The sequence below is a fragment of the Zophobas morio genome, unplaced genomic scaffold (genome assembly GCF_036711695.1).
Source record: "Zophobas morio isolate AGI-343-1 ecotype UQ-CSIRO unplaced genomic scaffold, CSIRO_AGI_Zmor_V1 ptg000033l, whole genome shotgun sequence".
Taxonomy (NCBI): domain Eukaryota; kingdom Metazoa; phylum Arthropoda; class Insecta; order Coleoptera; family Tenebrionidae; genus Zophobas; species Zophobas morio.
The window spans coordinates 2,229,136-2,240,921 of NW_026972138.1; the positions used below are offsets into that span (position 1 = coordinate 2,229,136).

At 27.4% G+C, this 11,786-nt stretch overlaps 1 protein-coding gene across 1 annotated transcript in view; it reads left to right on the forward strand.

Annotated features, from left to right (window-relative positions):
- LOC135139770 (tyrosine kinase receptor Cad96Ca) overlaps positions 1-1,212 on the forward strand; it is a 60,231-nt gene extending 59,019 nt beyond the window's left edge. Inside the window, exon 8 of the mRNA XM_064070104.1 lies at positions 722-1,212. Coding sequence (XP_063926174.1) covers positions 722-946 — 225 coding nt within the window. The 3' untranslated portion in view covers positions 947-1,212. The remainder of the gene's footprint in view (positions 1-721) is intronic.
- The last annotated feature ends 10,574 nt before the right edge of the window (positions 1,213-11,786 follow it).

Here is an 11,786-nt window from a genome sequence, read left to right on the forward strand (position 1 = left end):
AGTAATTTTCGAAATATATAGAAATGCTACGGTGAAAAATGTTTTTTTTTTTCATATTATGAGATAAAAGTTTTCTCCAAATTTTGAAGACTATCGTAGAAACAGCATTCGAATAAATAGCGAATTGTAAATATCAACAAAATATCCGTATTTTCAACGCAACATATTACAGACCAGCGAAACAAGATGGCAAAGCATCTAAAAAATGTGCAAAAAAAATCTCATACTGTAAACAACGACACAAATGGAAACTTCTGCGTTGTTTACAAATGCGAGCACAGAATGTTTTCCAGGGGAAAAATGTATTAATCTTCCACAACATTTTCAGATTAATTAGAAAATTAGACATTCCTTCAAAATATTGTTATAAGATACAGCTCCAGTAACACTAAATAATCGTTGATTACCACGGTTCAATCATGACCGCGTAGGCCGATCTTACGCCTTACAAAATATTCCGAAACACTGTAAATGCTCGAAATTATCACTTTTTCCACCTACACCTTTAGCTTTCGCTTTAATCTTCATCCCTTTACAAAAACTTAAAGCCTTCGTTGCAAAACGAGTTCCCCTGTCAAAGAAATCTCGAGAATTATGAACTTCCTCCTCACAAATTCACCAGGAATGTTCGTTATTTTCCTAAAATTTCATCCCGATGTAGTTGCGTCCAACGAAATAGCCGAATCCGAATCCAATTACATAGTTTGATTATATTTTCCAGGTTAGGGACGGATATCGACTGGACAAACCCGAGCACTGCAGACGCGAACTCTACAACATAATGTACTATTGTTGGGACAAGGATTCGAAGCAGAGGCCCACCTTCACCGAATGCGTCCAGTTGCTCGAGAAGCTCCTGATGACAGAAACCGACTACATAGAATTAGAGCGCTTTCCCGATCACTCCTATTACAACATGATGAGTTTAAGCGGAGAGAAACTGTAACGGTGGAAGAAACTCGGAAAATGGATATAATTTGCGCAGTCTAACATGTGGTGTTCTCCAGTTTTATTGTTAAGATGTAAGCTCACTCCCAGTGGTTGTTACAAAGAAATAACCAAAGTTTTGTTATTTGTTACGGAAGAGTGCGGTCTTCCGGATAACTTATGAAATATGGAATTTTCGCTAGTAGGAGTTTTCAGCCCGCTAGGAAAATTCACGCTAATGCGATTAAGTAATTTATGTAGTTAGAGTTAGCAAGAAGACTGTAAGTTGATTAAGGCGGTTATTTTTGTTGCGTGCCCTTTAATTTTATTAGAAATCGTTGTAGGCACTAAAATGTATTTAAGTGTAAATCTTATTTAGGATACAGCTAGGTCGATACGTACCTGTAATTACTTGCTGGTATTATTAATCTATAATTAAATTATGTCTATTTTGATTACATTGTGCAATAAAATATTTAATAAATGCACTTCGTTACGTCTATTCGTTTCCCCCAACAAAAAAATGATGGGAGCTGAGAAATTGAACTATCGAAAATTCAAGAAATGAAAAAGTGGGAAAATTAAAAAATCTATAATTCGAAAATCCAAAACTTGAAAATGTCCAAAATCGAAAATTCCAAAAATCCAAACACTGAAAATTCCAAAACTGAAATACTGATAAATTGAGAAATTGAAAGTGGAAAAATCGAGAAATCGAAAAATCGAAAATTCGAAATATTGAGAAATCGAAACATGAAGACATCAAGAAATTGGGAAGCCGAACCGAAAAAGTCCAAAATCGAAAAATTAAAAAGTGAATAATCAGAAAATTTAATATTTAAAAAATCCATGAACGAAAAATTGAAAAGTCGGGCAATTGAAGAAATATAAAATAGGAACATCGAAATCTCGATAAATCGAGAAATCGAAATATTGAAAAACTAAGAAACTGAGAAATCGTAAAAGAAAAATTGAAAATTAAAGGAATAAAAGACTGACAAATCGAAAAATCGAGAAGTTGAGAAAGCAAACCATCGAAACTTCAAAAAATCAAGAAATGGGATAATCAAAAAATCAATAACTCGAATAGTCGAAAAATCGAGAAATCAAAAAATTGGAAAAATTGAATTGGAAAATTGAAAAAGTTGAGAAATTGAAACATCGAAAATTTAAGAAATAAATAAATGGGAAAATCATTAATTCAATAATTTGGAAAGTCGGAAAATTGAGAAATCGAAATATTGAAAAACCGAAAAACTACAAATCGGAAAATCAAAACTGAAAAATCGAAAAATCAAAGTTGAAAAATTGATAAACCAGAAAGTTAAAACCGAGAAGTGAAAACATCGAACTATCAAAAAATGGAAAAATTGAAAACCGAGAAATCCCAAAACTGAAACTTAGGAAAACTGGAAATCGAAAAGTCGAAAAATCGAAGATTTAAAAAACCGAAAAATTAAATTGGGAAACCGAAAATTAAGAGTTTGAAAACTGACAAATCGAAAAATTGGGGAGTTGAGAAATCGAAAAATCGAAATATTGAATAACCGAAAAACTGAAAAATCGGAAAATCGGAATTGAAAAACTAAAAAATCCCAATGTCAAAAATTTTACAGTTCCAAAAATTGAAAAAACTGAAAACGAAAAATCGAAAAATTGAATTATTAAAAAATTAAAAACCTCAGGAAATCGAAATATGAAAAAACTGAAAAATCAAAAATGAAAAATTGAAAAACCAAAAAAATTAAAACCGAGAAGTCAAAACATCGAATGCTCGAGCAATCGAAACATCAAAAAAATTGAAAAATCGAGAAGTCCCAAAACTGAAACTTCGAAAAACTGGAAATCGGAAAGTCGAAAAATCGAAGATTTCAAAAATGGAAAAATTGAATTGGAAAATCGAAAATTAAAAAATGAAAAACTGACAAATCGAAAAATTGAGGAGTTGAGAAATCGAAACATCGAAAATTCATGAAATCAAGAAATGAAAAAATAAAAAAATTGATAACTGAAAAATCGAAAAATCGATAATTTAAAAAATCGAGAAACCGAAATAACCGAAAAACTGAAAAATCGGAAACTCAGAATTGAAAAACTGAAAAGTTAATAAATTGAGAAATCAATAAATCGAAAAATCAAAAACTTGCAAATACCAAAAATCGAAAATTTCAAGATTCACACTGAAAAATTCCAAAACTTAAATACCGAAAAATTGAAAATATCGAAAAATCGAAAATTTAAAGATTGAAAAACTGACAGATCGAAAAATTGAGAAGTTGAGAAATCGAAACATCGAAAAAACAAGAAATCAAGAAATGGGAAAATGAAAAAATCGATAATTCGAAAAGTCGAAAAATCCGAGAGTCGAAAAATCAAGAAATTGGAAAATCGAAATATTGACAAACCGAAAAACTGAAAAATCGAAAAATCAAAGTTGAAAAATTGAAAAATCAAAACGTTAAAACCGAGAAGTCAAAACATCGAAAGATCTATAAATCGTTACATCAAAAAATACAAAAATTGAAAAATTAAGAAATCAAAAAATCCGAAAGTCAGAAAAACCTAAATCTTGAAAAATTCCAAAAAAGAAATATAGTAAGATTGTAAATCGAAAAATTGAAAAATCGGAAAGTCGAAAATTTAAAAAATCGAAAAATTGAATTGGGAAACCGAAAACTAAGAGTTTGAAAAACTTGACAAATCGAAAAATCCGAAAGTTGAAAAACCAAAAATCGGAAAATCGAAATATTGAGAAACCGAAAAACTGAAAAATCGAAAAATCAAAGTTGAAAAATTGAAACACCAAAAAGTTAAAATCGAGAAGGCAAAACATCGAAAGATCAAGCAATCAAAACATCAAAAAATAGAAAAATTGAAAAGTATAAAAATCGAAAATCGGAGAGTCAAAAAAACTGAAATATCGTGAAATTGTAAATGGAAAAATTGAAAAACGAAAAATCCAATAAACGAAATACTGGAATTCGAAAAGTCGAAAACTAAAAATTTAAAAAACCGAAATTGAGAAATCGAAACATCAAAAATTGAAGAAATGAAAAAATTGATAATAAGAAAAGTTGAAAAATCGAAAAATCCAATTTATATGGAAAAACCGAAAAATTAAAAAATTCAAACCGAGAAGTCAAAACATCTAAAGATTGATCAATCGAAATATCAAAAAATGGAGAAACCAAAAAATCGGAAAGTTAAAAAAATCGAAATATTGAAAAATTTCAAAACTGAAAAATGGTAAAAACGTAATAAAACTTATTATTATTATTATTAAATCGAAAAATTGAATAATCGAAAAATCCCAAAACTGAAACTTCGAAAAACTGAAAATCGAAAAGTTGGAAAACAAAAAATTGAAAAAATTGAAAAATTGATTTGGGAAATCGAAAATTAAGAGAATGAAAAACTGACAAATCGAAAAATTGAGAAGTTCAGAAATCGAAACATCAAAAATTCAAGAAATCAAGAAATGAGAAAATCGGATAATCGAGATGTTGAAAAATCGAGAAATCGAAATACTGGAAAACCGAAAAACTGCAAAATCGAAAAATCTGAAATGAAAAATTGAGAAACCCAAAAAATTTAAACCGAGATCTCAAAAGATCGAGCAATCGAAACATCAAAAAATAGAAAAATCGAGAAATAAAAAAATCTGAAGTCAAGAAACTCGAAATATTGACAAATTCCAAAACTGAACTATCGTAAAAAATTTAAAAAACGAAAAATTGAATTGGACAATCGAATAAAAGTCCAAAATCGAAAAATTAAAAAGTGAATAATCGAAAATTTTAATATTTAAAAAAATCCATCAAACGAAAAATTGAAAAGTCGGGCAATTGAACAAATATAAAATTGAAACATGGATATCTCGATAAATCGAGAAATCGAAATATTGGAAAACTAAAAAACTGAGAAATCGTAAAAGACAAATTGAAAATTAAAGGAATAAAAGACTGACAAATCGAAAAATTGAGAAGTTGGAAAATCAAAACATCGAAAATTCAAGAAATTAAGAAATGGAAAAATCAAAAAATCGATAAATCGAAAACCTAAAAATCGAGAAATTGAAAAATCGAAAACTTATAAGTGCCAAAATTCGAAAATTATATTGAGTAATCGAAACATAAAAACATCAACAAATCAGAGAGTTAATTCGGAATAATCCAAAATCAAAAAATTAAGTGATAATTGAAAAAATTTAAAACGTTCTTAATTGAATTTTTCCGCCGCCAGGCAATTAAATCAAGAGTAGTGCAAACCTGAAGTGTTTAATCAATTCGGGCGAGCTCCATTTTGCAGCCTTTATCTGCACTAAATTCAGAGGAACAATCCGACTAAGAGAAGTGAAAGTCTGGCTAGGTGTGTAGCGAACCGCTAAAATTTTATGAAAACACCAGGTGCTCCTAATTCGATATGAAACCTTGTGTCTTTTATTAAAGGGTGGAGACGACATATTAAAAAGTCGCACTTTTGTGCAAGTGGAAAATGTTTCGAGGCTGCTAAGAAACGAATGAAAATCAGGAAATTCAGTTTCAAATAAACATTTTCATTTACTGAACAAGCATCTTTGACCCAAAAGCTCAGCTTTCTCCATTTAGGAACTGTTATGAACTCATGAATGAAGCTCGACTTTATCAACGGATTTCCTAATGGAATGAGAGCTTCAAGCATAGTTTCATATTCTACATAAGTACGTACATTTGAGACGTGGGAAAAATATACATTCCCGGAAGCTCTGTAATGTTGTATGACACAATATTAAGTTCGAGGCGCTTCCACAACGACTAAAGAAGTTCGCTTCATCAGACATATATACGACCATTATTTCGAAGCAGCTGCAAAATTTATTAATATTATACAGGCTGTTTCACCTCAAGAAATCGATTAAGACTAGGTATAACGTGCATGGTCGACAAAAAAGGAAAAAAAAAACAAAAAACGGGGTGAAAGGAGCCAAAACAGAACGTAAAATAGCACAAAATAAAAAAAAACATCAAAAATGAGGAAAAAAATTTAAAAATCCAAAAATTAAAAAATCTAAAAACGAAAAATCTAGAAATAGCAAAATTCCCAAAAATAAAATATTGAAAATTGAAAATCTCGAAATCCAGGAAATGAAAACTCGAAAAATCAAAAAATTGAAGTATGTATTAAAAAATTAAAAACCTCAGGAAATCAAAACATCAAAAAATTTAGAATTAAAAAAATCGAAAAACTGAAAAATCGAAACATTGAAAAATTTGAAAATCGAAAAGCCAAAAGTCGATAAATCAAAAACCTAGACCTCGAAAAATTGAAGCATGGAGAAATCGAAACATGAAAAGATCAAGAAATCGGAAAGTTGAATCGAAGTAGTCCAGAATCGAAAACTAAAACCGAGAAGTCAAAACATCAAAAAATAGAAAAATTGAAAAATAGACAAATCAAAAAAATGAAGAAGTCAAAAAAAAATCGAAAAATCTCAAAACTGAAACTCCGAAAAACTGGAAACCGAAAAATCGAAAACTAAAAAAGTCGACGAATTGAAGTGGAAAATCGAAAGGTAAAAGATTGAAAAACTGACAAATCGAAAAATTAAACTGAGAAGTCAAAACATCAAAAAATTGAAAAATTTAAAAATCGAGAAATCAAAAAGTCGGAAGTCAAAAAAACTGAAATATCGTAAAATTGCAAATCGAAAAATTTAAAAATCCAAAAATTGACAAATTGAAAAATGGATAAATCGAAAAATTGAAAGCTTGAAAAAAAAATCTAAAATTTCAAGAATCAAAACACCGAAAAATGCCAAAACTGAAATACTGAAAAATTGAAAAATCGAAAGTCGAAAAATCGAAAATTCAAAAATTCGAAATGTTGAGAAATAGTCCAGAATCGAAAAATTAAAAAGTGAATAATTGAAAAATTGAAAAATGGAGACATGGAAATCTCGATAAATCGAGATATCAAAATTGAAAAATTGAGAAGACAAAACATGGAGAGATCGAGCATTCGAAACATCAAAAAACAGAAAAATTGAAGAATCGAAAAATCAAAAAATCGGAATAACAAAAAAATCGAAATATTGAAAAATTGCAAAACTGAAACTTCGAGAAACTGAAAATCGGAAAGTCAAAAAAGAACATTTAAAAAATCTAAAAACTGAATTGGAAAATCGAAAATTAAAGATTGGAAATTTGAGAAATCGAAAATTTAAGAAGTTGAGAAATCGATAAATCGAAAAATCAAAAATCTGGAAATGCAAAAATCGAGAATTTTAAGAATCACAAAACACTGAAAAATCCCAAAACTAAAATACTGAAAATTTGAGAAATCGAAATTGGAAAAATCGAGAAATTGAAAAATCGAAAAACTAAAAAATCGTAAAATCAAAATTCAAAAATGGACAAACCGAAAAAACTAAAACCGAGAAGACAAAACATCGAAAGATTGAGCAAACCAAACATCAAAAAATAGAACAATTGAATAATTGAGAAATCAAAAAATCGGAAAATGAAAAAAATCGATATATTGATAAATTAAAGAACTGAGAAATCAAAAAATAGGAAAGTTAAAAAAATCGAAATATTGAAAAATTCCAAAATTAAAATTTCGAAAAACTGGAAATCGAAAAATCAATAAATCGAAAAATTAAATGGGAAATCGAAAATTAAAAAATTGAAAAACTGACAAATCGAAAAATTGAGAAGTTGAGAAAACGAAAGATCGAAAATTCAAGAAATTAAGAAATGGGAAAATCAAAAAATTGATAAATCGTAAAGTCGAAAAATCGACAAATTGAAAAGTCGATTAATCGAAAAATTGAAAGCTTGGAAAAAAAATCGAAAATTTCAAGACTCAAAACACCGAAAAATGCCAAAACTGAAATACTGAAAAATTGAGAAATCGAAAGTGGAAAAATCGAGAAATCGAAAAATCGAAAATTGAACAATTCGAAATATTAAGAAATAGCCCAAAATCGAAAAATTAAAAAGTGAATAATTGAAAAATTTAAACATATTTAAAAAATCCATTAAACGAAAAATTGAAAATTGAAACATTAAAAAATGGAAACATGGAAATCTCGACAAATCGCGAAATCGAAATATTGAAAAACCGAAAAACTGAAAAATCGTAAAACCAAAAGTGAAAAATTGAAAAACAAAAAAAAAACTAAAACCGAGAAGACAAAACATCGAAAGAATGAGCATTCGAAACATCAAAAAACAGAAAAATTGAAAAATCGAGAAATCAAAAAATCAGAATATCAAAAAATCGAAATTTTAAAAAATTGCAAAACTGAAACTTCGAAAAACTGGAAATCGAAAAGTCAAAAAAGAACATTTAAAAAATCGAAAACTGAATTGGAAAATCGAAAATTAAAAGATCGAAAATCTGACAAATCGAAAAATTGAGAAGTTGAGAAATCGATAAATCGAAAAATCAAAAATCTGGACATGCACAAATCGAAAATTTTATTTTAAGAATCAAAACACTGAAATATCCCAAAACTAAAATACTGAAAAATTGAGAAATCGAAATTGGAAAAATCGGGAAATTGAAAAATCGAAAAACTAAAAACCGTAAAATCAAAATTCAAAAATGAACAAACCAAAAAAACTAAAACCGAGAAGACAAAACATCGAAAAATTCAGCAAAGGAACATCAAAAAATAGAACAATTGAATAATCGAGAAATCAAAAAATCGAAATATTGATAAATTAAAGAATTGAGAAATAAAAAAATCGGAAAGTTAAAAAAATCGAAATATTGAAAAATTCCAAAATTAAAATTTCGAAAAACTGGAAATCGAAAAATCAATAAATCGGAAAAAAATGGGAAAATCGAAAATTAAAACATTGGAAAACTGACAACTCGAAAAATTGAGAAGTTGAGAAATCGAAACATCGAAAATTAAAGAAATTAAGAAATGGGAAAATCAAAAAATCGATATACCGTAAAGTCGAAAAATCGACAAATTGAAAAATCGATAAATCGAAAAATTGAAAGCTTGGAAAAAAATCGAAGATTTCAAGAATCAAAACACCGAAAAATGTCAAAACTGAAATACTGAAACATTGAGAAATCGAAAGTGGAAAAATCGAGAAATCGAAAAATCGAAAATTAAAAAATTCGAAATATTGAGAAATAGTCCAAAATCGAAAAATGAAAAAGTGAGTAATTGAAAAATTTAATACATATTTATAAAATCGATTAAACGAAAAATTGAAAATTGGACAATTAAAAAATGGAAACATGGAAATCTCGATAAATCCAGAAATCAAAATTGAAAAATTGAAAAAAAAAACTAAAACCGAGAAGACAAAACATGGAAAGATCGAGCATTCGAAACATCAAAAAACAGAAAAATTGAAAAATCGAGAAATCAAAAAATCGGAATATCAAAAAAATCGAAATATTGAAAAATTGCAAAACTGAAACTTCGAAAAACTAAAAATCGAAAAGTCAAAAAAGAACATTTAAAAAATCGAAAAAATTGAATTGTAAAATCGAAAATTAAAAGACTGAAAATCTGACAAATCGAAAAATTGAGAAGTTGAGAAAGCGATAAATCGAAAAATCAAAAATCTGGAAATGCAAAAGTCGAAAATTTTGAGAATCAAAACACCGAAAGATCCCAAAACTAAAATATCGAAAAATTGAGAAATCGAAATTGATAAAATCGAGAAATTGAAAAATCGAAAAACCAAAAAATATAAAAATTGAATAATCGAGAAATCAAAAAATCGGAAAATCAAAATAAATCGAAATATTGATAAATTAAAGCATTGAGAAATCAAAAAATCGGAAAGTTAAAAAAATCGAAATATTGAAAAATTCCAAAATTAAAATTTTGAAAAACTGGAAATCGAAAAAACAATAAATCGAAAAATTAAATGGGAAATCGAAAATTAAAAAATTGAAAAACTGACAAATCGAAAAATTAAAACTGAGATGTCAAAAAATTGAAAAATTCAAAAATCGAGAAATCAAAAAGTTGGAAGTCAAAAAACTGAAATATCGTAAAATTGCAAATCGAGAAATTGAAAAATCGAAAAATCTCAAAAATGTAAAAAAATAGAAAATTTAAAAATACGAAAAATTGAAATGGAAAATCGAAAATTGAAAGATTGAAAAATTGACAAATCGAAAAATTGAGAAGTTACGAAAACGAAACATCGAAAATTCAAGAAATTAAGAAATGGGAAAATCAAAAAGTCGATAAATCGTAAAGTCGAAAAATTGATAAATTGAAAAATCGATAAATCGAAAAATTGAAAGCTTGGAAAAAAAAATCGAAAATTTCAAGAATCAAAACACCGAAAAATGCCAAAACTGAAACACTGAAAAATTGACAAATCGAAAGTGGAAATATCGAGAAATCGAAAAATCGAAAATTCAAAAATTCGAAATATTTAAAAATTACAAAACTGAAACTTCGAAAAACTGGAAATCGAAAAGTCAAAAAAAAAGAAAATTTAAAAAATCAAAAAACTGAATTGGAAAATCGAAAATTTTAAGAATCAAAACACTGAAAGATCCCAAAACTAAAATATCGAAAACTTGAGAAATCGAAATTGATAAAATCCAGAAATTGAAAAATCGAAAAACTAAAAAATCGTAGAATCAAAATTCAAAAATGGACAAACCGAAAAAACTAAAACCGAGAAGACAAAACATCAAAAAATCGAAATATTGATAAATTAAAAAATTGATAAATCAAAAAATCGGAAAGTTAAAAAACTCGAAATATTGAAAAATTCCAAAATTGAAATTTCGAAAAACTGGAAATCGAAAAATCAATAAATCGGAAAATCGAAAATTCAAAAATTGAAAAACTGACAAATGGAAAAATTGAGAAGTTGAGAAATCAAAACATCAAAAATTCAAGAAATCAAGCAATGAGAAATTAAAAAAATCGATAAATCGAAAAGGCGAAAAATTGAGAAATTGAGAAAACGATAAATCAAAAAGTCAAAAACTGGGAAATGCCAAAAATCGAAAATTTCAAGAATCAAAAGAAAAATTCAAATAGTGAAATACCTAAGCGGAAAAATCGAAAGTGGAAACATCAAGAAATCGGAAAGTCGAATCGAAATAGTCCAAAATCGAAAAATTACATTCAATATCTAAAAAATCGGTAGAACGAAAAATTGAAATGTCGGACAATTGAACAATTAATGGAAATATCGAAATACGGAAGAACCGAAAAACTCAAAAATCATAAAATCAAAATTCAAAAATTGACAAACCGCAAAAATTAAGAAGACAAAACATCGGAAGATCGAGCAATCGAAACATCAACAAATAGAAAAATTGAAAAATCAAGAAATCAAAAAATCGAAAAATTGAATTGGAAAATAAAAAAATTGAGAAGTTGAGAAATCGAAACATCAAAAATTCAAAATATTAAGAAATCGATAAATCAAAAAATCGACAAATCGAAAAGTCGAAAAATTGAAAAATCGATAAATCAAAAATCCAAAACTTGGAAATGCCAAAAATCGAAAATTTCGAGAATCGAAACACTAAAAAATCCCAAAACTAAAATATCGAAAAATTGAGAAATTGAAAGTAGAAAAACCGAAAATTCGAAATATACATTGAGAAATGAATTGAAATTGAAAAATTTAATATTTCAAAAATCTATAAAACGAAAAATTGAACAATTAAAAAATGGAAATATCGAAATCTCGATAAATCGAAAAATCGAAATACATATCGAAAAACCGAACCACGGAAAAATCGTAAAATCAAAATTAAAAAATGAAAGTCATCTAAAAATTGCAAAAATACCAAAGCTGAAATTTCGAAAAACTGGAAATCGAAAAGTCAAAAAAAAATTCGAGAAATCAAGAAACGGGAAAATCAAA